General features: G+C 38.6%; 1 protein-coding gene across 2 annotated transcripts in view; it reads left to right on the forward strand.

Moving 5' to 3' along the window:
- MTMR8 (myotubularin related protein 8) overlaps positions 1 to 27,356 on the forward strand; it is a 125,298-nt gene that overhangs the window by 90,631 nt on the left and 7,311 nt on the right. For both annotated transcript variants that reach the window (XM_062183579.1, XM_062183580.1), the window contains exons 12-13: positions 258 to 386; positions 25,141 to 25,267. In XM_062183579.1, coding sequence (XP_062039563.1) covers positions 258 to 386; positions 25,141 to 25,267 — 256 coding nt within the window. The remainder of the gene's footprint in view (positions 1 to 257; positions 387 to 25,140; positions 25,268 to 27,356) is intronic.

Raw genomic sequence — 27,356 nt, forward strand, 5'->3', positions numbered from 1 at the left:
GGTGCAAACTGTTGAAATCTTTACTTAATATATGCTAAATTTATCTTCTGTATATAAAATTAATTGAAAATGAATCTTGATGTGAATGGAATGGGAGAGGGAGCAGGAGAGGGGAGGGTTGCAGGTGGGAGGGAAGTTATGGGGGGGAAAGCCATTGTAATCCATAAGCTGTACTTTGGAAATTTATATTCATTAAATAAAAGTTTAAAAAAAAGATTACTTACTACTAACAATTTTGACTTTTTTTTTTCTAACAGAGTCCATGAGAAAACACATTCTGTGTGGCCTTTCTTGGTTCAGAGGAAACCAGACTTCAAGAATCCTCTATATAAAGGCTTCACTATGTATGGGGTACTCAATCCCAGTACTGTACCCTACAACATTCAGTAAGTTCCTAAGCTGTTCACGCATTCTTACAGCAGGCTCCAGAGCCTCAGATGCCTTCACTATCCTTGGATAGCTGCCACCATCTGTACAAGCCTGGCTATGGAGCAGGACTCTAGGTCCCCACATCTCCCATTCCTTGCTACCTCTGAAAACAAGAGCTCGACTCCTTTTGGTTTTCAGGGGTTCATTATTAGTTACTTTGGGCAATAATTAAGAAATAGTAGTCAATTTGCATCAGTACAACCACTCAGGATGCAGGTTATTTCGTTCCTTTAGTCTTCCTCTGTATCTTCCTCTTCTTTCATGTCTCTTTCCCCAGAAAAGAAAAGAGAAGCAGAGAATGCAGCTATTTGGTATATTTTTATAAAGCTTTGCAGGCTAAAGTGCTTATTGACAACAAATGAATGAGAATAAGACAAAACTGAATACAGCATATATTGGCTAAAAAAGTCTTATTTTGTACATTCTTTAGGATTTTATTTATAAAAGACCATGCCTTTTCTGAATAGAGATAGTTTTACTTCTTCCTTTAAAGTTTGGATACCTTTTATTTTCTTGTCCAATACCCGTGACAATAAGTATATATATACAGTATTGGGAAAATTTTTCAGTCTTTCACCATTGAATGTGATGTTAGCTGGAAGTTTTTCACAACTGTCTGCTGTTATGCTTAGAACATTCCCTTCTGTTTCTAGTTTTTGAGTGTTTTTATGAGAAAAACTGTTAGATTTTGTCAAATATTCTTTCTGCACAGATTGAGATGATTGTGTATTTTTTCATTAATTCTGATATTATGATATATTTGATTTTCATGTGTTAATTTGCCCTTGCTTTCCTGGAGTAAATCCCACTTGGTCATGGTATATATATCACATTAACAAATTGAAGAATAAAAAACATATGATTATCTCAATAGATGCCGAGAAAGCATTCAATATAATACAACATCCTTTCATGATAAAAACCTTAAACACATTGGATATAGAAGGAATATTCCCCAACACAATCAAGGTAATATATGAAAAACCCATCATATTGAATGGGGAAAAGTTGAAAGCATTTCCATTAAGATCCAGAGCCAGACAGGATGCCCAATTTCACCATTGCTATTCAACATAGTCCTGGAAGTTTTAGCCAGATCCATTAGGTAAGAAAAAGTAACCAAAGGGATACAAATTGGAAAGGAGGAAGTTAAATTATTCCTGTTTATAAATGACATGATTCTATATATAGGGGAACCAAAAGAACCCACTAAAAGACAATTGGAACTCATAAGAGAGTTTGGAAAAATTGCCGGATTTAAAATCAACATACAAAAATCCATAACCTTTGTATACACAGACAATGCCATAGCTGAGAAGTAAGTTGTAAGATCAGTCCCATTCACAGTGGCTACAAAAATTTTAAATACCTTGCAATAAATTTAACCAAGGAGATAAAAAATCTCTGTGATGAAGATTACAAAGCATTAAAGAAAAAAATAGAAAAAGACACTAAAAAATGGAAAAATCTTCCATGGTCGTGGATTGGAAGAATTAATGACATCAAAATGTCCATTCTCCCAAAAGCAATTTATAGATTCAGTGTGATCCCAAATCAAAATACCAACGGCATTCTTCTCAGATCTAGAAAAAATGATGCTTGATGCTAAAATTCAAATAGAAACACAAGAGGTCTTGAATATCTAAAGCAGTTTTAAGGAACAAAAACAAAGAGACATCAAAGAGCCAATTTTTGTTGATTCTATTGTTTTTCTAAGCAATATTCCAATCTTCATTTCCTCCCTGATGCTAGCTTTGAGTTTAATTTGATCTTATTTTTGTAGTTTTTTATTATTATTTATTTTATTTTATTTAAAAGGGAGAGAAAGAAAGAGTGTGTGTGTTAAAGATTGTATGTCCGAGATCTCCTATCCACTTGTTGACTACCCAAATGTCCTCAATCAACATTTGGGGCTGGGCCAGGCTGAAGCCACAAGCCAAGAACTCAATTCAAGTCTCCCACATGGTTGGCAGGGACCCAAGTATTTGAGCCATTATCTGTTGCCTTCCAGGAAGCTATCACCAAGGGAAGAGTTTGGTTTTTAAATTTCTGTTTAAAAGAACAACACTGTTTAAAAATGAAGGGTTGCTTGGGGGCAGGTAGCTGGCCTAGTGGTTAAGACTTCAGTTAAGATACCCATATCCCATATTGGAATACTTGGCTGTTACCCTGAGCTGTGCTTCCTGACTCCAATTTCCTACTAATGTGGACCCTACAAGACAGTGGTGATGGTTCAAGTAGTTCAGTTCTTGCCACCCATATGGGTTAGCTGAATTCCCATTTAGTTGAATTCCCATTTCCCAACTTCAGCCTCTTCTGCCATTGTGGGCACTTGAGTAGTGAACCAGCAGATGAGGGCGTTTTTTTTCTGTCTGTCTCTGCCTCTCAAAAAAGGTATGTTGTTTAATTACTACATATTGAAATTGTTCCTGGTTTTCTTCTGTTATTTATTTTTTATTTCATTCATTGTGATCAGAGAAAAACCTTTGTATCATTTTCATCTTTTAAAATTTATTTAGACTTTTTCTGTGGCCTAACATGTGTTCTGACTTAGAGAATAAGATGTGTTCTGTGAATGTGTGTCATTTGAGAAAATATGTATTCTGCTATTACATGGCATGTTCTCTTTCTCCTTACGTCAAGTACTCTGTTTTCTTAATAATCTTCTACCTAGTTCTGTCTGTTATAAAAATGAGATATTGAAGTCTCTAGCTATCACTGTATAACTGTTGATTTTTCCCTTTGATTCTGTAAATTTTTACTCAATGTATTTTAGACTGTTGTTAGATGCAGGTGTTTATAATTATATATTCTTGATAGATTGGCTCTTATGAATCATAATGTCTTTTTTGTGTAATGAAATTTTTATTTTTTAAAATATTTATTTATTTATTTGAAAGTCAGAGTAACACAGAAAGAAGAGAGGCAGAGAGAGAGAGAGGTCTTCCATCTGCTGGTTCACTCCCCAGTTGACTACAATGGCTGGAGCCACGCTGATTCAAAGCCAGGAGCTTCTTCCAGGTCTCCCACGCAGGTGCAGGGGCCCAAGGACTTGGGCCATCTTCAGCTGCTTTCCCAGGCCACAGTAGAGAGCTGTATCAGAAGTGGAGCAGCTAGGATTTGAACCGATGCCTGTATGGGATGACAGCACTGCAGGTGACGGCTTTATCTACTACACCACAGCGCCAGCCCAGAAAAATTTTTTTTACTTCAGTTCTATTTTATTAATTTAGCCACATCAGTTTCATTTTGGTTACTATTTGCATAGATTATCTTCCTTTGTATATTCACCTTTTTTTTTACTTTGACTAAAACCTCTTAAAGATAGTATATAATTGGATTATGTTTCCTTGGTATATTTTTTAAAAATCCATATCTTTTTATCTATTCACCAAATCTTTTAAATGGACTTATTGCTGATAATGACTTCTACCTTTTTGCTGTTTTCTATAAATCATATAACTTTTTATTCCTTAATGTCTCCACTATTATTTTCTTCCTGTTAAATTGATTTTTTCTAGTGTATCATTTTGATTATCTTCTACTTTCCTCCTTTCTATATTTTTATTTACTTTCTTAGTATCTAATTTAAATGTATACCAGTTTTGCTTCAGTAGTAAACAAAAACTCTGCTCCTATATAGCTCCATCCTCTCTATGTTGTTGTTTTTTTGTTGTTTTGTTTTGTTTTTTTGTTTTGTTTTTTTGTTTTTTTTTTTTTTTGTTTTTTGACAGGCAGAGTGGATAGTGAGAGAGAGAGATAGAGAAAGGTCTTCCTTTTTGCTGTTGGTTCACCCTCCAATGGCCACTGCGGCCAGCGCATCTCGCTGATCCGAAGGCAGGAGCCAGGCGTTTCTGGTCTCCCATGCGGGTGCAGGGCCCAAGGACTTGGGCCACCCTCCACTGCCTTCCCGGGCCATAGCAGAGAGCTGGCCTGGAAGAGGGGCAACCGGGATAGAATCTGGCGCCTCGACCAGGACTAGAACCCAGTGTGCCGGCGCCGCAAGGTGGAGGATTAGCCTGTTAAGCCACGGCACCAGCCCCCCCTCTATGTTGTTGTCACAAATTGCATCTCATATGTTGTGAATCCACTAATATATACCTATAATTATGGTTTTTATACATTTCTCTCTATATTACTTAATTAAGTATCCTCTATTACTTAATTAAGTATCTGGTACTGTACTGGTGTGTGTGTTTTTTTTTAATATGGCCTCAGTTACTGTCTAACATACATTCATTTAAGCCTGAAGGATATCTTTTAGTCTTTCTTATAGGGCAGATATACTAGTGATGAACTCCTTGAGCTCTTGTTTGTTTGGGAATGTCTTAATATCTCCTCAGTTGTGAAGGGTAGTTCACCCAGGTATATTCTTCATTGACTTTTTTATTTAGCTCTTTAAATATGCTATCCCATTGCCTTCTGGCCTCCATGGTTTCCAATAAGAAATTGTTGATTGATTTTATTGAGGATCCCTTCTATGTAATCAGTGAACTTTGATCTTTTTGCTTTCAAGATTCTCTGTTTTGTCTGTTGACAAATTATAATATGTCTCAAAACGGACCTCTGAGTTTATCCAACTTGGAGTTAGTTGACTGAGCTTTTGAAAAAAAAATACATTTTTGGGGATAATGTACGTTTAAAGATATATTTATTTGAAATACAGAGTTAGAGAGAGAGAGAGACAGAGAAGTAGAGACAGAGAGCTCCTCCATCCATTGGTTCACTCACCAAATGGCTGCAACTGCTGGAGCTGGGCCAATCTGAAGCTAGAAGCTTCTTCTGGGTCTCGCATGTGGGTGCAGGGACCCAAGCCCTTGGGCCATCTTCCTTTGCTCTCCCAGACACATTAGCAGGGAGTTGGATTGGAAGTGGAGCAGTCAGGACTCAAACTAACACCCATATGGGGTGGCAGTGGCTTTACCCACTGTACCACAGTACCGGCCCCAATATAATGTATTTTTAACTTAAATTATGGTCAAAGGCTTATTGGCCCCACTAAATAAAGAGTTCAACGAATCAAAAGTAAAAAGACCATAGTCCAGCAGAAAAGTAGGCAAGGACTATCTATACTCAATAATCAAAGGAAAAGATATTTAAATTTAAGTTTTAAATTGTTACATTAAGCTTTTTAAACATGTAGATTCATATGTATTTTCAAAATCAGCATGTCTTCTGCCTTTATGTATTGATTTCTTTGTCTACATCTTTCTATCACTTGTGTTTTTCTGGGACTCTAATTATGTGTATTTCTGGGACTCCAATTTTGTTTGATAGTCTACCACAGGCCCTTTAGGACCTTTTCATCATTGTTCTTTCTTTTTTCCCCCAATTGGGTAATCTCAGTGGAGCTATCTTCAGATTCATTAATTTGTTCTTCTAACTTTTTAGATATATTATCAAACATGTCTTGTAATTTCTTTTCATTTATTGTACTTTTTATCTCAAGAATTTATATTTGGTTCCTTTTTGTAATTTTTATCTCTTTATTAATTTTATTTGGTCAGATGCTGTCCTCCTGGTTTCCTTTAGTTAATTGGCTATGATTTTCTTCGGTTTAGAATTTTTAAAACAGTTGATTTATTTGACTATTAAAACCAAAATTTGGACTTCATAATGGACAGTTTCTGTTAATTTCTCTTTTTTCCTATAAATGGCCCATGATTTTTTTGTATTTTACCTTCTTTTTTATTGACAGTCTCAATATCATTATTTTGTCAGTTTCAGGTACTGTATATTTCCTTTTTTTGAGATTTTTATTTTTATTTATTTGAAAGGCAGAGTGACTGAGGGGGAAAGACAAAGAAATTGTCCAGGGGCCGGTGCTGTGGCACAGCGGGTTAACGCCCTGGCCTGAAGCGCCGGCATCCCATAAGGGTGCTGGTTCTAGTCCTGGCTGCTCCTCTTCCCATCCAGCTCTCTGCTATGGCCTTGGGCCCCTGCACCTGCTTAGGAGACCCAGAAGAAGCTACTGGCTTTGGATAGGCGCAGTTCCGGCCGTTGTGGCCATCTGGGGAGTGAACCAGCATATGGAAGACCTCTCTCTCTCTCTGTCTCCACCTCTCACTTTAACTCTGTACTTTCAAATAAATAAAATAAATCTTTAAAAAAATAAAGAAATTGTCCAGCCACTGATTCACTCCCCAAAAGGCTGCAATAGCCAGGGCTGGTCCTGGCCGAAGTCAGGAATCTAGAACTTCATCCAAGTCTCCCATGTGGGTGGCAGGGGCCCAAGTACTTGGACTATCATCCGATGCTTTCCCAGGTGTATTATCAGGGAGCTGGATTGGAGGTAGAGCAGCCGGGACTCAAACCAATCGATGGATATGGGATGCCAACATCACAAGTGGTGGTTTAACCCACTGTGCCATAGCACTGGCCTATTTTGTACTTTTCTAGTGACTCATAATTTTTGTTGTTAAGAATTGGATAGATTGAATATTAAAGTATAGAAACCAGAGTATCACCTCTCTTTAATGTTTCTAAATTATTTTGTAAAGATTGTATACTGTATCATAGGTAATCACTGAATTCTTTTGTCTATTAGCTACTAATAGATATTTCCTCAAATGCAGATAAATAAATTATTGTCTTAGTCTTTGCAGATTTTCTCTGTGTTGGTATACACTTTATCAATTCTTAATCATTGATCCTTTATATTATGTTCTGCCTTAGCCTTCACATCCTGCTTGTGTAGAGCCTAAAAGTTAGCCACAGGTGAACGCTTAGAGTTTTGTGAAATCTTTATAGAGTATATAAGCCTGAGCATGTACCTGGCCTTTCACATTCCCTGGTATGCACAGGAGCTTTTCCCATGCATCTCCTCTCTCAACCTCTTCCTTCTCAGGCTTTTTATTCTGTCTGCTGCTTGTCCTGCTATCCTATTTGCCTTTTATACTTTCAGCAAATATCATCCAGGAGGCCACACCTGCTTGAAGAAAATTTCTAGGTAGTCAAAACAAAAGGAAACCCCCCTCCCCCTTTTTTAGAGATTTATTTATTTATTTGGAAGGCAGAGGGAGAGGTCTTCCATTTTGCTGGTTCACTCCCCAAGTGGCTGCAACAGCCGGAGCTGAGCCAAATCAAAGCCAGGCGCCAGGAGCTTCTTCTGGGTCTGATGCAGTGGCCCAACCACTTGGGCCATCTGCTGCTGCTTTCTGAGGCACATCAGCAAGGAGCTGGATGGGAAGAGGAGCTGCCTGGATGAGAACCAGCACCCATATGATGCTGACGCTGCAGGCGGAGGCTTAGCCCACTACACCACAACACCGACCCCTAACTATGTGTTTTTAAAAATGTTGTTTGGTGTATATATGTTTTAGGTTGGTATTGTTCTTGAATTGATCATTTTATCACTATTGTCTTTTGAAAAAAGATTTATTTATTTGAAAGGTGCAGTGAGAGATAGAAGAAGTAAGGGAGAGAGGGAAGTAAGAGAGAAGGAGAGAAACAGACAGAGACACCTTCCAGCTGCTGATTCACTCCCCAAATGGCCGCAATGGCCGGGGCAAAGCCGAGAACTGGGAACTCTTATCTTGGGTCTCTCACATGGTGTGGCAGGGGCCCAAGTACTTGGACCAGCTTCTGCTGTTTATCCAGGTACATTAGCAGGGAGCTGGATTGAAAGCAAGCAGCATAATTATAGATTTTTACTTAATGTTCTTTTATCAGTGTTTCTTCACATACCTATAATTATTCTTGGAAACAGTCCTTTCTCAGCAGTTGATAGAACAATTACAGTAAATCAGCAATGACATAGAAGAACTCCACAATTAGCAAGATGTAATCCACATTTATATAATAATAGTCCACTCAACAACAGAAAAATGCGTATTGTTTCCAAACATGAATGGATTGTATACCAAGATAGATTATGTCCTGAGCCATTAAAGCTAACAATGTTTTTAAAAAACTGAAGTTATATAAAATGTGTTCTCTGACAATTGAGTCAAACAAGAAATTGAAAACAGAGATAACAGGAAAATCTACAAACACTTAGAAATTAAACAAGATTCTTTAAAATTCTTGTTTCAAATAAAGTCTCAAGGGGAAAAATACATTGATATAAATTAAAATACAGCATTTCAAAATTTGTGGGATGCAGTGAGAGGGAAATTTATTGCATTAAGTGTTCTGAGCTGAGCCATCAAGCTATAAAAGGAAAAGAAAAACCCAAAACAGGTAGGAAAGAAAGAATAAAGAGAACAAAGACCAACAGTGAGGAAACAGAATATACAAATAAGGTGTGTCTGAAATGAAGCAGAGAGTGTCACTGCAGACATCAAAAGAGGATTAATAAAAAGCTATTATGAACAACTGCAGACAGTCCTGAATTACCAGGGTTCAACTGACAATTATTTTACCTTTGGTGCAAAAGTGATACACATTCAGTAGCAGTCATACTTCAACTTTTTTGAATTGTTATCTTTTTCTGAGCTAGTGATATATATGATATGATACTCTGTGATACTGAGGGGTTAGCAGTGAGGCACAGCTCCTAGTCAACCATGTGATTACAAGGGTGAACAACCAATATTCTTCAGTGTATTTTGTTACTAAGTTATTACATTCAGTGCTTAGGTATATATAATGCACTTTTGGTTTTGATATATTTTTTTTTATATAAGGAAGCAGACCTCTGTTGGTCTTTTTTTTTTTTTTTTTACTTTTTGACAGGCAGAGTGGACAGTGAGAGAGACAGAGAGAAAGGTCTTCCTTTTGCCGTTGGTTCACCCTCCAATGGCCGCCGCTGCTGGCGCGCTGCGGCCGGCGCAGCGCACTGATCCGATGGCAGGAACCAGGTGTTTAATCCTGGTCTCCCACGGGGTGCAGGGTCCAAGTACTTGGGCCATCCTCCACTGCACTCCCTGGCCACAGCAGAGAGCTGGCCTGGAAGAGGGGCAACCGGGACAGGATCGGTGCCCCGACCGGGACTAGAACCCGGTGTGCCGGCGCCGCGAGGCGGAGGATTAGCCTAGTGAGCCACGGCGCCGGCCGGTTTTGATATTTTAAACTTAGAATGGGTTTATCAGGATGTCACCCTGACATAAGCCAAAGAACAATTATATATGTTCATGAATTTGGTACCTTAGATGAGATGGACCAATTCCTTAAAAAGAACAAACTACCATAACTCATGCAACATGAAATAGAAAAATTTGAAATAGCCCTATAACTATTAAGGTACTTTAATTCATAATTTAAAAATCTGCAGATGCTTAAGTCTTACGTAAAATGACATTTGCATGTAGCCTATGCACATCCTACTATATACTTTAAATCATCTCTGGATCACCTTTAGTGTTCTAATACAATATAAATGCTAAGTAAATATTTGTTGTAGTTTGTTGTTTAGGGGAAAGCTACAAAAAATTTACATGTTCAGTACAGATATAATTTTTGTACAAATATTCTAAAATCTAAAATGCAAATATGCACTGATGTAGAATGCGCAGATACAGACATCCCCCTGTACTTGAAAGACAGAATTCTTCTATGGCTAAGATTGAAGGAAAATGCAAGGATATTAACTTTTACCATCTTACTCAGCATAATATGGGAGGTCCTAGCCAGGGGATTACAAGAGGAAAAAGAAATAAAAGACATATAGATGGGAAAGGGAAAAAATTATCTCTTTGTATATAACATGATAATCTGTTTAGTAAATTCCAAAGAATCTGTAAAGAAAAATATTCTAACTAATTGGTGAGTTCTTTATAGTCACAGAATATAAAATCAACATAGAAAACAAAGTAAAAACTGAAATATCATTTGTAATCACTCAAAAAATACTTCAAGAGAGGCCCTAATGGTAACATGTACAAGACGTGTCCCAACAACTTCAAAATGCTTATGAAAGAAATCTAAAGATTTAATAAATGGAGATAGATTGCATATTCATGGATTGGAAATCTAAGCATAGTAAAGCAGTCAGTTCTCCCCAAATTGATATGCAGTTATACATTCCATATCAAAATCCAAGCAAAATGTTTTTGAAGATGTCTACAAAATCTGAAGCTTATTATGTAAAGGCAAAGGAACTAGACTAGCTAAGACATTTTTGAAAACGAATTATAAACAAAAAATCACTACCCAGTTTCAAACGGTGGTAATCAAGTCTCCGATGTTGATGGAGAGAGAGACAGGTAGCTCAATAGAATAGGATAGAAAATCTAAAACTAGGCCCATATAAATATGTCCTGATTGCAGAGCAATCCAATGGGGGAAGGATAGCCTTTTCAACAAATGATACCAAGGCAATCCATTGACTACCACCCCCCCACTCCAAATTAACTGACCTATTCCTTATATTTTATGCAAAATGTAATACAAAATGGATCACAGATTTAAATGTTAAGTGTTAAAACTATGAATCTTTTCAAAGAAACCCAAATTTTTGGAAACTTTCTGCATGCTACTTGATACTAAAAGAATGATCTGTAAAAAGAAAGATTGATAAATTAGACATCAAATAAATTACAGACTTTCTCTATGAAAGCCTTTCTGCAGAGGATGAAAGATAAATTATGGACCAGGAGAAGATACTTCAAATCACATATCCAATAACAGACTAGAATAAATAACATTCATTTGAAAAAGAAATTCAGTTAAAAGATGGGCAAAAGTCATTGATAAATATTTCCCTGAAGAAGATACATAAATGACAAATAAGCACATGAAAATATCTTCAACATTATTAGCTAATAGGAGAATGTGGATTAAAGTCTCAATCTGTTATCAGGATACACATGTGAGAACAGCTAAAATACATAAATAGTGACAACACCAAATGCTGGTGAGGGTCCTGAAAAGCCAAAATTCTCATACATTGTGGGACTATTAGTGACATTGAAGAATTTCATGTCTGATAAAATGCCATGAGATGACTTTAGCATTCAAAGAGCTTTGGGTGGTGCTTTGACAGCTTTGCACATGGGAGAAATCCTTCATAACATGAGACTATCTCAACTCTGCCTTGCAAGATAGGGGGCACCATCCAGAAAGGGATATAGTCAAGAAAACTCATGGGGCAGAGATGGTTGACATGTCTAGATGTTTATAGGAAGCACCAACTATAGAGCTCTGAAGGCCAGCAGCAGCTTGGAGTCTTTTTTTTTTTTACAGGCCATGTTTGGCTCATTTACGTAATGATCTATCCCTTGGCCCCATGGTGGTTAATTTTTTTTTGGTTGTTTGTAAAATAAATAACACAATTTACCATTTTAAGTGTATAATTCAGTGCCATTCACAACATGCTTTTGTCACCATTATCCATCTCTAGAACTCTTGTCATTATAAACAAACACTATACCCAAAGCAAAGTAGCTCTACATCCCCTTTCCTCTATCCTCTGGCAGTCTCCATTATACCCTCTTCCTATGACTTTGCCTATTTTAAGTAACTCATATAGGAAGAAGCATACAATATTTGTTTTTTTCTGTTGGGCCTATTTCACTTAGCATGCTTTCAGGGTCCATTCACATTGTAACATGTATCAGAACTTCACTCATCTTTTTTTTTAAGATTTATTTATTTACTCAAAAGGCATAGTTTTAGAGAGGAAGAGACAGACCTTCCATCTCCTAGTTCACTTGAACCAGCACCTATATGGGATGTCAGCATCTCAGGCGGCCATTTGACATGCTATGCCACAACAGCAGTGCCAGAATTTCACTCTTTTTTAAGGCTTAATTCAAATATTGCCATTATTTGAACCTGGAACAGTAAGAGCTTATGTTTTACCAGATTGAGAATAGTTCACCTTCTGATTCCAAAAGTAGTCTGAAAATTTAACAGACCGTGAAAAGTCTTGTGCTTTATGTAATATAATTGTTTGTCTGAATGATTTTATGTCCCTCCAAATTGATGTTGAAATCCTAAACCTTAATGTGATGGCACTATGAGGTAGGGCTTAGACTTGGGAGATAGGTGATTAGGTCATGAACATTCTGCTAATAATATTTGTACCCTTAGAAAAGAGACCCTGAGAGCTTGCTTCCCTCTTCTGCCCTGTGAGAATGCAGTAAAAGATAGTCACCTATAAACCAAGAAGAGAACCTTTAATAGATACTGAATCTGCTGGCACCTTGAGCTTAGACCTTTAGCCTGCAGAGCTAGACAAATAAATATCCATTGTTTGTAAGCCACCCAGTCTGTAGTATTCTGTTACAAATGGACTAAACACCATCCCTTCTTATAGAAATGTTTGCTCGTAGTTGTGATGATCTATAAGACACTTTTTTGGTCAGATGTGGTGAAGAAGATGTCACTATCATAATGCCAAACACAAATTTCTGATGGGAATGTGGACCAGGCATCTAGATCATATCTGCAAAGCACATGTGCAGTCATAGGGTTATTTAAGTATGTCATAGGCAACTAGGAAAATTATACTCTTGACCTGCAAAGGTGAAGACATTATAGTTGACCCTTCTGCAGAATATTTACTGAACAGAATGTTAGGCAAGTCTATAAACTCCATATGATATTGTTTTGAATGGCATTCATTAAATTAATGATACCTGGTAGAGGTCCTCAGAAAAAGGGTATAACCTTATTTAACTCACTACAGTCTATTGTTAGCTCCCATTTATAAGTAGTGATTTTATGCACAGTCCATACCAAAGAATTGAAAGGTGAGATGATAGGAATTGATAACCCTTCTTTAAGTCATCTAGCCTTAGTACTGTGCCATATTTATCAACTACACCAGTAAGCAAAGATTAATTGTTTCTCACAAGGTGGTATCCACCAAATGCTGAAAAGTCTGAAATTTTTTCCTTAGATGACTTGCTCACTGAAGTTCATTCAAATAATTGGGGAAAAAAAAGGTAGTCTCAAGTGATACAACCAGGATGAAATATTTTAGCAGAGCTGAGCCAGTTTTAATAATGAAATGGGTAATTATTCCTTTAAATAGTCTTCCTCTTAAGTCAAGAGGATAGGGTTGGGGTAAAGGGATGCCTTTAGAGCATGGATGATTCCTGGCATTAGGGAGATTTGGGCACCCATTGTTTAGAGCAAAACTACAGTTAATATGGTAAAAGCACAACTATTTACTGGAAGTTGCTGGCTTCTACAACTGCCAGGTCCCTACTATTGGAGGGGATCAAGGGCAGGCTTTGAAAGAGAAGCTGTCTTTAAACACTTGCTGCAGATTGTAATATAACCTTAGTAAGCATTGTAATTGTTCCGCTGACCAGAGGTCATCAAATTTGGTTCCCCCTTATTCTTTAATATCTAGTATAACCTCTCTTGTTCATGTCAGGGTCCACACTGAAGCAGGGGCCTGGCTGTAGATGGTTTGCTGGGCCTTGAGGGATACTGGGATCACTGTTGATAATAATTTTTGTTTAAGCAGATGGTATATTGTTTGTAGAATTAACAAGGAACACTTTAGTTTGTCTTTAATGAGTTTCTTTTAAATCCAGGACAGCTATGATATCTTAAATTATTTTACCATTATCTATTAGTGTCAGAAAAGAGGACTTAGACTTGTCAGGAGTCTTCCTGAAAAACAACTGGGCAGACTCATGACTCCATTTAGTCTACTCTGGACATGCCAAGTCATCATGCTTCACACCACCTGTTGCCTGATAAGCCCACTTCAACATCTCTAGCTGATGGAGGAGATCTTTGGCCTTGGCTAACATTTTCCATTGATTGTCTGCCCAGACTCTTTATGAAGTCTAATATATGCTGGGCAACCCTAAAAGCCATAAAAATCCACATCAACAAAGTGTATGTGGACTGAGGTCCAAAGCCTCCTTTGAGGGTCATTCCTTCGTTCCACACTTAAGTGAGATCTGTCTATGGTAGTCAATTGTTTATGATCCCTGTTAGATAGAGCTTGATCTGTGCCACATACATTCTATATAGTTGGGAAGTCCCATTTTCATTAGATTCCCAGTTCAGGTCTTGACTCATTTCAATTTATGTTGCTATAGCAGAATACCACAGACTGGGTAATTTGTAATGAACAAATTTGGCTCTTGTGTTCCAGAAGTCAGTAATTACAAGAGTATGATATCTATTTATCTATTTTTATTTTGTTGCCTGTCTTTTTGGTGTCTTATCCATTAAATCCTTGCTAAATTCATTGTCATAAAACTTTTACCCTGTAGTTTCTGTTAAGAGTTTTATAATGTTTGCTCTTATGCATGAGTATATTTTAATTGCTGTTTATAAGTTAAAGACCCAATTTCATTCTTTTGCATGTGGATATCAAGTTTCCCCAGCAACATTTGTTCAAAAGACTATCCTCTCCTCCACTGAATTGTCTTAGCACCCTTATCAAAAATCATTTCACTGGGGGGCAGGTATTTGTCATGGTGGTTATGTCACTGCTTCAGCCACACACGTATTGGATATGTGGATAGCTAGGATTTTTTTTTCTTTTTTTTCTTTTTTTTTTTTTTGACAAGCAGAGTAGACAGAGAGAGAGAAAAGGTCTTCCTTTTCCATTGGTTCACTCCCCAGTGGCCGCTACAGCAGGTGCACCGCGCTGATCCGAAGCCAGGAGCCAGGTGCTTCTTCCTGGTCTCCCATGAGGGTGCAGGGCCCAAGGACCTGGGACATCCTCCACTGCCTTCCTGGGCCACAGCAGAGAGCTGGACTGGAAGAGGAGCAACCGGGACAGAATCTGGCACCCCAACCTGGACTAGAACCCGGTGTGCCGGCGCCGCAGGCAGAGGATTAGCCTATTGAGCCGTGGCGCTGGCCAGATAGCTAGGTTTGATACTGGCTCCTGCACTTGTGATCCAGCTTCCTGCTAATGAACACCTTTGAAGGCAGCAGATGATGGCTGAAGTACTTGAGTTCCTGCCACCTATGTGGGAGACCTGGATTGAGTTCTTAGCTCCTAGCTTTGGCCTGGCCCAACATTAGTTGCTGTAGGCTTTGGGAATTGAGCTAGTGGATGGAAGATCTTTCTGTCTTCCTTTCAAATAAAATGAAAAAAAATTACCAGATATGGAATAATTTGCTTCTGGGCTCCCTTTTTCTTTACTATTTAATTTCACTTTATATGAAGGACAGAGAGACAAAATATCTCCCAGCTGCTGTTTTGCTCCCTAAATGTTCACAACAGTTGGGGCTGAGTCAGGCCAAAGCTGGGCACTGGGAGCTCAATCCAGTTTTCATACATGGATGACAGAGACCCAAGTACTTGAGCCATCTTCTGCCTCCACAGGTGTGCAATTAACAGGAAGCTAGAATGGGAAGTGGAACTAGAACTCAAACCCAGACACTCTGATATGGGATGCAGGCATCCTAACTGGTGTCTTAACCACTAGGGGTAGGCCAAAAACCTGCCTCATAAATTCCCTCTGTACCTAAATTGTTTTTTGTTTGTTTGTTTGTTTGCTTATTTTTTTTTATTTGACAGAGTTATAGACAATGAGAAAGAGAGGCAGAAAGAAAGGTCTTCCTTCCATTGGTTCACTCTCCAAACGGCCGCCATGGCCGGCGCTGTGCCGATCCGAAGCCAGGAGCCAGGTGCCTCTTCCTGGTCTCCCATGCAGGTGCAGGGGCCCAAGCACTTGGGCCATCCTCCACTGCCTTCCCGGGCCACAGCAGAGAGCTGGACTGGAAGAGGAGTAACCGGGATTAGAACCCGGCACCCACATGGGATGCTGGCGCTGCAGGCAGAGGATTAACCAAGTGAGCCACGGCGCCGGCCCCTAAATCATTATTATTATGAAAGGATATTAAGGAGCTGCCACTGTGGCATAGCAGGTAAAGCCACCACCTGCAGTGCCAGCATCCCATATGGGCACCAGTTCAAGTCCCAGCTGCCCCACTTCCGATCCAGCTCTCTGCTATGGCCTGGGAAAGCAGTAGAAGATGGCCCAAGTCCTTGGGCCCCTGCACCCATGTGATAGACCCAGAAGAAGCTCCTGGCTCCTGGCTTCAGATTGTAGCCAATAGGGGAGTGAACCAACAGATGGAAGACCGCTCCCTCTCTCTCTCTCTGCCTCTCCTTCTCTCTGTGTGTAACTGCCTTTCAGATAAATAAATAAATCTTTTTTTAAAAAGGGTAGTGAATTTTCTCAAATGCTTTCCCTGCATCTATTGAGATACTGTGATTTTTACCCTTTATTCTATTAATGTGGTATATCACATTAATTTGCATATATTGAGCCATCTTGATATCCAGTGATGAATTCTGCTTATCATGATATAGAATCCTTTTAATTTGCTGTTGAATTGACTTTGCTAGTATTTGTTTGAAGACTTTTGTATCTGTGTTCATTAGAGATATGACCTGTAATTTTCTTTCCTTGTGATATCCTTATTTGATTTGGTGGGGAGGTGATGGTGGCCTTGTAAAGGGAGTTTGGAAACATGTCTTGTTCTCCAATTTTTTGAAGTATTAACATTAATTCCTATTTAAATGTTTGGGAGAATTCTCCAGTGGAGCCACTTGTCCTGGGCTTTTCTTTGTTTGAAGGTTTTTGATTCCTGATTCACTATCCTTATTCATTATTTGTATTTCTTTATGACCCAGTGGGCTATGTTTCTAGAAATTTATCCGTTTCTTCTAGGTTGTTCAGTTTGTTGGCATAAAATTGTATAGGTGGAGTATCCCTTATTCAAAAGGTTTGGGACCAGAAGGATTTCAATTTCAGGTTTTGGAGTATTTCCTTACAATTACTGGTTGAGCATTTCTAATCTGAAATCCAAAATGCTTCAAAATCCAAAGCTTTTGAGTAAAGCAGATTTTAGAGCATTTTAGATTTCAATCTTTCATTTAAAAAATATTTATTTGGAAGGTAGAATTGACAGGAGAGGGGAAAGAGAAAGAGAGAAAATGAATGAATGAATGAATGAATGAATGAATGACAGGATCTTCCATCTGCTGGTACACTCCCCAAAGGCCTGCAATGACCAGGGCTAGGCCATGCTGAAACCAGCAGAGGTCTAAGCACTTTACCGGGCACATTAGCAGGAAGCTGGATGAGAAGTTGGACAGCTGGGACTCACACCAGCACCTTTGTAGAATGCCTGTGTCTCAGGCAGCAGCTTAACCTGCTGCACCACAATGCAGGCCGCTCAAAGTTACTAAATAGGGGTGTTTAACCTGTACTAATCTTTATAATTCTTTTTATTTATATGGCATGAATTGTAATGGATTCTTTCTCATTTATGGTTATATTTGACTCCCATAGTTTAGCTAAAGAGTTTTGTCAAGTTTGCTCATCTTTATTTTAAAAAGAGCTATCTCAGATTATTTGATTTTTTTATTCTCTATTACATTTATTTATTCTCTTACATTTAATATTTAATGTTTTGTTAACTTTGGGCCAGTTTGTTCTTTTCCTAGTTCCTTGAGATGTAAGGTTATGCTGTTGACTTGGGATAATTTTTCTTTTTTAATGTAATATTTATCACTATACATTTACCTCTTTTATCAGTATTTTAATTTATCAATTATAATTGTATATAGTTATGAGGTATAATGTGATGTTTTAATACATGTAAGCAATGTGAAATGGATTTTTTGGTTTGTTTCATTTGTTTAATGCAGGCATTGATTGCTGTAAACTTAACTGTTGATATTGCTTTTGTTGTATCCCATGAACTATTGGTATGTTGTATTCCCATTTTCAATAATTTCAAGAAATTTTTTGGTTTCCTTCTTGATTTCTTCCTTGATCATCAGTTGTTCAGGAGTAAGTTTAATTTCCACATGTTTGTATAGTTTATACACTTCTCTTGAATTGTTGCCAAAAAGATACTTGATATGATTTCCGTTTGTTTTTTTTTTTTTTAATTTGTTGAGACCTGTTTTGTGACCAGGTATGTGATGTATCCTGGAAAATGTTCCTGTGTGCTTTTGAGAAGAATATATATTTTGCAGGTGTAGGATGGAAAGTTCTGTAGATGTCTCTTAGGTCCATTTGTTCTAGGATGATATTGAACTCTGTGAGATGATCTGTTCGTTTCTGAAAGTGGGGTGTTAATGTCCCCTACTGTTTTTTTATTAGAGTCTGTCTCTCCCTTTAGGTCTATTGATATCTGCTTTATGTGTATGGCTACTCCAGTATTGGATGCATACAATTTTTTTTTAGAGATTTATTTATTTATTTGAATGGCAGTGTTACTGAGAGGCAGAGACAGAGAGAGGGTTGGGGGGAGGGAGGTCTTCCATCCGCTGGCTCACACTGCAGATGGCCACAACAGCCAGAGCTGTGGCAATCCGAAGCCAAGAGTTTCTTCCCGGTATCCAGAGCATGTGCAGGGGCCCAAGGACTTGGGCCATCTTCTCCTGCTTTCCCAGGCCATAGCAGAGAGCTGGGTTGGAAGTGGAGCAGCTGGAACTTGAACTGGTACCCATATGAGATGCCAGTATTGCAGCTGGCAGCTTTACCTGCTATGCCACAGCGCTGGCCCCAGGTACATATGATTTTTCAAGTGTTATTTCCTCTTGCTGAAATAAACCATTTGTCATTACATAATGGCCTTCCTAGTCTCTTTTTACTACATTTTATTTAAAATCTATTTTATTTTATATAAATCCAGCTTTTCCTGCTTTCTTTTTTTCTTTCTTATCATGGCTTATCTTGTTCTATCCTTTTTTTTTTCATTTTCAATTCTCTTTATGTAAAGAAGATCAGTTTAGCATATATTAAGTAAAGATTTCAACAGTTTGCACCCACATAGAAACACAAAGTGAAAAATACTGTTTGAGTACTAGTTATAGCATTAAATCACAATGTACAGCACATTAAGGACAGAGATCCTACATGAGGAGCAAGTACACAGTGACTCCTGTTGTTGACTTAACAAATTGACACTCTTGTTTATGGCATCAGTAATCACCCTAGGCTCTTGTCACGAGTTGCCAAGGCTATGGAAGCATTTTGAGTTCGTCGACTCTGATCATATTTAGACAAGGTCATAGTCAAAGTGGAAGTTCTCTCCTCCCTTCAGAGAAAGGTACCTCCTTCTTTGATGACCTGTTCTTTCCACTGGGATCTCTCTCACGGAGACCTTTCATTTCGGTCATTTTTTTTTTTTTGCCAGAGTATCTTGGCTTTCCATGCCTAAAATACTCTTATGGGCTTTTCAGCCAGATCCACATACCTTAAGGGCTGATTCTGAGGCCAGAGTGCTGTTTAGGACATCTGCCCTTCTATGAGTCTGCTGTGTATCTCGCTTCCCATGTTGAATTGTTCTCTCCCTTTTTTATTCTATCCGTTAGTATTTACAGCTACTAGTCTTGTTTATGTGATCCCTTTGGCTCTTAGTCCTATCATTATGGTTAATTGTGAACAGAAATTGATCACTTGGACTAGTGAGATGGCATTGGTACATGCCACCTTAGTGGGATTGAATTGGAATCCCCAGGTATGTTTCTAACTCTACCGTTTGGGGCAAGTCAGGTTGAACATGTCCCAAATTGCACATCTCTTCCCTCTCTTATTCCCACTCTTATATTTAACAGCGATCACTTTTCAGTTAAGTTTCAACACTTAATAATAACTGTGTATTGATTATAGTATTCAACCAAAAGTATTAAGTAGAACAAACAAACACAAAAATACTAAGAGGGATAACGTATTAAGTTGTTCATCTACAGTCAGGGCAAGGGCTGATCAAGTCACTGTTTCTCATAGTGTTCATTTCACTTTAACAGGTTTCCTTTTTGGTGCTCGGTGAGTTGTCACCGATCAGGAAGAACATAGGATATATGTCCCTTTGGGATTGGCTTATTTCACTCAGCATAATGTTTTCCAAATTCCTAACAGGGATCACTTTTCAGTTAAAATTTAAACACCTAAGAATAATTGTGTATTAATTACAGAGTTCAACCAATAGTACTAGGACAAAAAAATACTAAAATGGATAAAGTATTACATTGTACATCAACAGTCAGGACAAGAGCTGATTAAGTCACTGTTTCTAATAGTGTCCATATCACTTCAACAGGTTTCCCCTTTAGTGCTCAGTTAGTTGTTGCCGATCAGGGAAAACATATATTTGTCCCTTTGGGACTGGCTTAATTCACTCAGCATGATGTCTTCCAGATTCCTCCATCTTGTTGCAAATGACCGGGTTTCATTGTTTCTTACTGCTGTATAGTATTCTATGGAGTACATGTCCCATAATTTCTTTATCCAGTCTACTGTTGATGGGCATTTGGGTTGGTTCCAGGTCTTAGCTATTGTGAATTGAGCTGCAATAAACATTAATGTGCAGATGGCTTTTTTGTTTGCCAATTTAATTTCCTTTGGGTAGACTCCAAGGAGTGGGATGGCTGGGTTGTATGGTAGGGTTATATTCAGGTTTCTGAGGAATCTCCAGACTGACTTCCATAGTGGCTTAACCAGTTTGCATTCCCACCAACAGTGGGTTAGTGTCCCCTTTCCCCCACATCCTCTCCAGCATCTGTTGTTGGTAGATTTCTGAATGTGAGCTATTTTCACCAGGGTGAGGTGAAACCTCAATGTAGTTTTGATTTGCATTTCCCTGATGGCTAGTGATCTTGAGCATTTTTTGATGTGTCTGTTGGCCATTTGGATTTCCTCTTTTGAAAAATGTCTATTGATGTCCTCGGCCCATCTCTTAAGTGGGTTGTTTGTTTTGTTGTTGTGGGTTTTCTTGATTTCTTTGTAGATTCTGGTTATCAACCCTTTATCTGTAGTATAGTTTGCAAATATTTTTTCCCATTCTGTCGGTTCCCTCTTCACTTTCCTGACTGTTTCTTTTGAAGTACAGAAACTTCTCAATTTGATGCAATCCCAAATTTAATTTTGGCTTTGACTGCCTGTGCCTCCGGGGTCTTTTCCAAGAAGTCTTTGCCTGTATCTATATCTTGCAGGGTTTCTCCAATGCTCTCTAATAATTTGATGGTGTCGGGTCATAGATTTAGGTCTTTAATACATGTTGAGTGAATTTTTTTTTTTTAATTTTCCCGCGGCCAGGCCCTGAACGCCCGCTACGCACCCCACAGCCCCTCAAACGGACAACCGCTTTTGCAGTAGAGCAATCATGAATTTTTGTGTAAGGTGAAAGATAGGGGTCTTGCTTCATGCTTCTGCACGTGGAAATCCAATTTTCCCAGCACCATTTATTGAATAGACTGTCCTTATTCCAGAGATTAGTTTTGGATCCTTGATCAAATATAAGTTGGCTGTAGATGTTTGGATTGATTTCCTGGTGTTTCTATTCTGTTCCATTGGTCTATCCATCTGTTTCTGTACCAGTACCATGCTGTTTTGATAACAACTGCCCTGTAGTATGTCCTGAAATCTGGTATTGTGATGCCTCCGGCTTTGTTTTTGTTGTACAAGAGTGCTTTCGCTATTCGAGGTCTTCTGTGTCTCCATATGAATTTCAGCATCATTTTTTCCAGATCTGAGAAGAATGTCTTTGGTATTTTCATTGGTATTGCAAGTATCTCACTAAAAAGGCCTTCTAATCCTTTCTCTCTCTCCATGCTTTCAGGAACTCCTACAACCCGAATGTTGGGTTTTTTAATAGTATCCTGTAGATTCCCGACAATATTTTTTAGCTTTCTAATTTCCTCTACTTTTCTTTAGTTTGACTGTATACTTTCCTGTGCTCTGTCTTCTAAGTCCGATATTCTCTCTTCTGCTTCACTGATTCTGTTTTTAAGGCTCTCAAATGTGTTTGTCATTTGACCTATTGAATTCTTCATTTCATTTTTATTTCTCTTCAGTATCACAATATCATGTTCTGCTAGTTGTTTCATTTCATTTTGGTTCCTCCTTAAGATTTCATTTTCACGAGAGAGATTTTCTATCCTGTCTAGTAAGGATTTCTATAGTTCAAGAATTTGTTTTTGAGAACTTCTAAATGTTCTTATCATAAATTTTTTGAAATCCATTTCTTGCATTTCTTCTATCTCTTCATCTTCATAATCTTGAATTGGAGTGTCATGTTCATTTGGGGGTGTCATAATGTCATACTTGTTCTTGTTTTCTCAGTTTTTGCGTTTGTTGCTTGGCATTGTGGAGATATTCTTCGGTTTCTTTTTTTTTTTTCCCTCGCTATGGTGGCTTTTCTTGGTATACTATGTCCCTAGATTAAGTGGACTGTCTGCTTTTGGTGGATCCTTAGAGGCTTGTGATGGATGTGGCCAGAGAGCTCTGTTCAGTTCTTCAGGGTTAAGGGTGTGCCAAAGGTGACACACAGCCAGGTTTGGGGTGGAAAATTCTCTCTCTCTCTCTCTCTCTCTCTCTTTTTATTCAGAAGAGAAGTAATTCTGCACAGCTGAGCTATTCTCCTTGAAGGTAGTCAGTGTCTGAGTACTGGCCCCTGTAGGTATAATATTCGTAAGGTCTGTCCCAAGGACCACACAAAGGATCTGTGCAGTCCTCAGTGCAAGCTCAAATTCCCCTGCAATCTCCCATTGGGATGCCAGGGTTACCGAGTTTGTGGCATCTCCCACCAAGTACTCACGTTTCAGGCACTCCATGAGTTCTCTCACACACCCTCAGTTTTTTTTTTTTTTCACAGTCTCAGTTCAGAACTAAGTTCCACACATTCACTAGGTCTTAACCTCCTGTTATTTCTCCCCAGCAGAGTCAGGTTTTTCTGCTTGGGTGAGGGCGGGCGCAGCCCTGAGGTGACTCAGCTTTTATGTATGTCCAAAATTGCACCTGTTCTTTTTCTTGCTCGCCTGGAGAGAGAGAATTGTGTCCGTACCAGTCCCATTTATTTATTTATTTATTTATTTTTCTCTCCTCTGGTTAGCCTGGTGAGCTTCAAGCCTTGTTCCCTCTTGGCTCTTCTGCCACTTTCTCGCCAGTGTCTCGGACTACTGATGTTTCACCTCATATCCCTTTCCAGCGCTGGTGTGTAGACTTGGCGGCTAGGGTCTTGAGTCCTGGGCGTCCGTGCCCTCCACGTAGGTCCACCATGTCCCACTAGTTCCGGAAGTTTCCTCTACAATTTTTTCCCTAACTCTTCCCTGAAACTACAGTATCTCCACTTTTATTAAACTTTCTTTCCCAGACTATTAGTGCATGCCCTCCCTATTCTGCCATCTTGGAGGACTCCCTTTTTTTTTCTTTTTTTAAGATTTATTTATTTGAAGACAGTGATAGAGATGCAGGCATACACACACACACACATACACAGAGGGAGAGGGGAAGGGAGGGAGGGGAAGAGGGAGAAAAGAGAGAGAGAGAGCACACGCACTTCTATCCACTGGTTCACTCCCCCCAAAGGGCCACAATGGCCAGGGATGGCCAGACTACAGACAGGAACCTAGAACTCCATCCAGGTCTCCCATGTGGTTGGCTGGGGCTCAAGTATTTGAACTATCTTCAACTGCTTTTCCAGATGCATTAGCAGTGAGCTGGATCAGAAGCAGATCAGCTGGGAGTTGAATCAGCACTCCAGTGTGAGATGCCAGCATCACAGGTGGCAGCTTAGCCTTCTGTACCACAATGCTGATCTGATCCCTATTTTGATTTGTTTTTTTTTTCTTTTTTGAAGTTTCAGCCTCTTTATTGAAACTCCTACTTTTTTCACAAATTGTTTTCCTGAACTTGTTGTGCATTTCCATGATGGTTGTTTTGAATTCTGTGAGAAATTTAATGTATTTCCATTTCACTAACATCAGTTTTTGAAGTTTTAACTTGATCCTTTGTTCGACTTATATTTTCCTTTTTCTTCATTTTCTATGACTCTTTTTGTTTGTATCTACATGTTAGAAAAAAAAGCTACCTCTCCCAGTCCTATGGATCAGCCTTTTATAAAAGACCTTCACCAGCCAATTTGGCCAGAGCTTCTTTGAACTTCCAAAATCTTTATGCTAGTCTGAATGACCCTTCTTAGTGGCCCCCAAATATCTATAGTGTCCAGTCCCATTGGTGCTCCTAGACAGGCAGTAGAGAACCCATTTCCTTGGTTGCTCCTGGAGAAGTTGGAATGCCTTGCATCCCCAGGGGAAAGCTGGGAGACAATAATTTGACCCACTCAGTCCATGTTGAGCTGGGGACAGGAGCTATGGTACATGCCTACATGCTAGTTCAAATTTCCAGTTTGTTTTCAGAGTCTCTAAGGTACTGTTATATGCCATATTCTGTCAGCTCTCTGAAATAGCCAAGAAGCTAGTCCCTCAACACTTGAAGAAGTGGGGTATTAGATATATGGTCCAATTTCTCCTGTACTCAGGTGGAAGCTGGGACTTTGGGTTCTCTCCAGATCCTTTGGGACTGTGTTGAGGGTGTGTGTTTCCACTTATCCTACTTGATTCACTGTAGGTAGTTTCATACTCACCCAGGTTACAGGAGCTCTTTAATTAGTCTTGAATTTCTCACAAAGGGAATTGATCCTTGTATTGCTGTTGATTCAGTGTGTCCATGGATGGAAAAGAGAGTTCAAAGCTTTCTGTTTCTGTCTTCTTGCTGATACCAACCTTTCCCTTTATTATTTGTTAGAACTATATTTGAATCTATAATTTTCTCAAATTTAGAATTTAATTTGATGTTTAAAAAGAGGCTGGAGTTTGCTCAAGTCTAAAGTGCCTCCTCTAGCAGAGATCTTTCTGCTGGAAACTTTACTCTTCAATGGTGAGTATGTCCAATCTTTTTAATGTCATCAACATTACATTGCTTTTAAGATCTTCCCATGTACCAGCCTAATATTTTCTTGGCAAAAGTAAAAAAAGAAAAACTTTGACAATCAATTCCTTCAGCTAAACTTAGCCACTAACAAATTTCTTGTTTATTCAAGGTTCTGGTGTGGCATGTATAACCGTTTTGACAAAGGTCTGCAGCCCAAGCAGAGTATACCAGAGAAACTCCTGGAATCTAAGAAACAAAGAACAGAACTGGAGGAAGATGTGCACAAACTACAAAAGGTGAGGAGAAAGGTCCCCAAAAGAGATCTTTACCCCTCTCTGTGTAGGCTCTGCCCTCTTGTAGTTGAATTGATACTTGCAGAGGTCTGCCTGGCTGACTTGTTATACTCCTTGGCTTCTGAGTGTCCTATGTCTATAAAGTTCCAGGCATAATTCCTTTTCTTACTTCCTAAAGTGTGGTAAATGTGGTGCTCAGCTAGGTAAGCAAGTGGATTGGTGCCCTTGTGGGATCTGGGTAGAATGATTAGGAGGATCAAGAGGAATGACAAATTAATCACACTGGCATTTGTTATCAGTCAAAAGAATACCACCTTGAGTTAACTGATAGGGACAATGAAATTGTTATATTTCAAATTAAGAAAATTTTGTAAAAGAATATTGTTATCTCCTTCCCATTTAGATTATAAACTCTGCTCATTGATTGTGCTGTGGACATTTGCTTTTAATTACAGGTTAAACAAGTCAACAAGAATTTCTTTTTAAAAAATGATAAATGCTAAGCTGCTTATGGAATTTAGGGATCACTAAGTCTGAACAACCGGGGAGGGATATGTCTTAGAAAAGAATTCTTGGAAAGGGTGTGATGTTTAGGAACTGGGTGTTAACCCACTTTAGGCCAGATAAGGCATAACTTTTTCTGCTCCCTAAAAGTAAATAAATATCCTTTCTGTGAAAATAAATGTTTTGTGATTACATCAGATTCCAAACTTTTGGAGGCAATAGCCAGTTACTTTGTTCCATTTTAAAAATGAAGAAAAATGAAGCATGACTTAAAATAATAGGAAACAAGCAGCAGAAGTGAGAAGCAAGTACTTAGGGCTTCCTGCTTCCTCTTTTAGCTATTAAGCAGGTCCCCTACTCCAGACCCAACCCAATGGCTTAGCCTGATTCTTACTTATTTTAAGATTTTTTTTTGAAAGGCAGAGCATCAGAGAGAGAAAAGCAGGATGGAGGAGGAATTTTCCATCTGCTGGTTCACTCCTGAAATGACCACAATAATTGGAACTGGGCCAGGCTGAAGCCAAAAATTTCATCCAGGTCTCCCATGTGTGTGGCAGGGGCCCAAGCACTTGTGTCATCATCCTCTGCTTTCCCTGGCACACCAGCAGGGCTGAATCAAGCAGTAGCCAGCACAGGAACCTGCACTCCAATATGGAATGCCGATGTTGCAAGCAGCAGAATAACCTGCTGTGCCACAGCACTAGCCCTACCTGCCTGATTTTTGAGAATCAGATTCATTTCCGATAGACCTAAATCATTCTATGTAAAGACTTCCTTTAAAATATACATCCAAGTATGTGTGTGTAGACATATATGCATGTATATACATATGTATATATATATGTGTGTATGTGTAACTTTTCTTAATGCAGAGACAAGAACCAAAATGTCCCATAATATCACCCAGACAGCCTGATGTTTGTGATTTTTAAAAAAGCAATATACATGAAAAGTCAGAAAATTAAGAATACGCTAAAGTACAAAATGAAAAGTTTAATAAAAGATACCCCCTACCAACTACTCATACAGTATACAGTACCACTCAAAGATTATCACTGTTTTTATTAAAATCACTGTAATATTATGATTTCTAGGGAAATGAAAATGATTTGCCTATATACCAAGGCAGGAGGAGCTCTTAACTGGAGTCCATGAACTCACAAGTGGCCTCAGATGGGCTCCTTAAATTATGCTTAACATGTGTGTTTGTGTACATGTACTGCCTTTGCACACATATGTAAATGCATAAATTTTTCTGAGGAAAAGATCCATCATTTTCTTCAGATTTACACTGGGGCCTGTGACACCAAAGAATCACTGTTGTTAAGTATCAGTGAATCATCATGTCATCCTTGAAAATAAAATTATACATTGGCAGCAACATGAAGTAGTAGGCTGGTCATAGACTTTGACATTAAGAAGATGCAATTCTCCACTTCCTAAATTTATGAATTTGAGTGACCCACTTAACTTCTGTGAGCCTCTGTTTCCTCATTTGTAAAATAGAGCTAATGCCTAACTAATAGGTTTCTTAGAAGAATTAAACAACTTACTCTATGTAAAGTGCCCAGCACATAAAGGTATTCCA

The sequence above is a fragment of the Lepus europaeus genome, chromosome X, assembly GCF_033115175.1.
Source record: "Lepus europaeus isolate LE1 chromosome X, mLepTim1.pri, whole genome shotgun sequence".
NCBI lineage: Eukaryota > Metazoa > Chordata > Mammalia > Lagomorpha > Leporidae > Lepus > Lepus europaeus.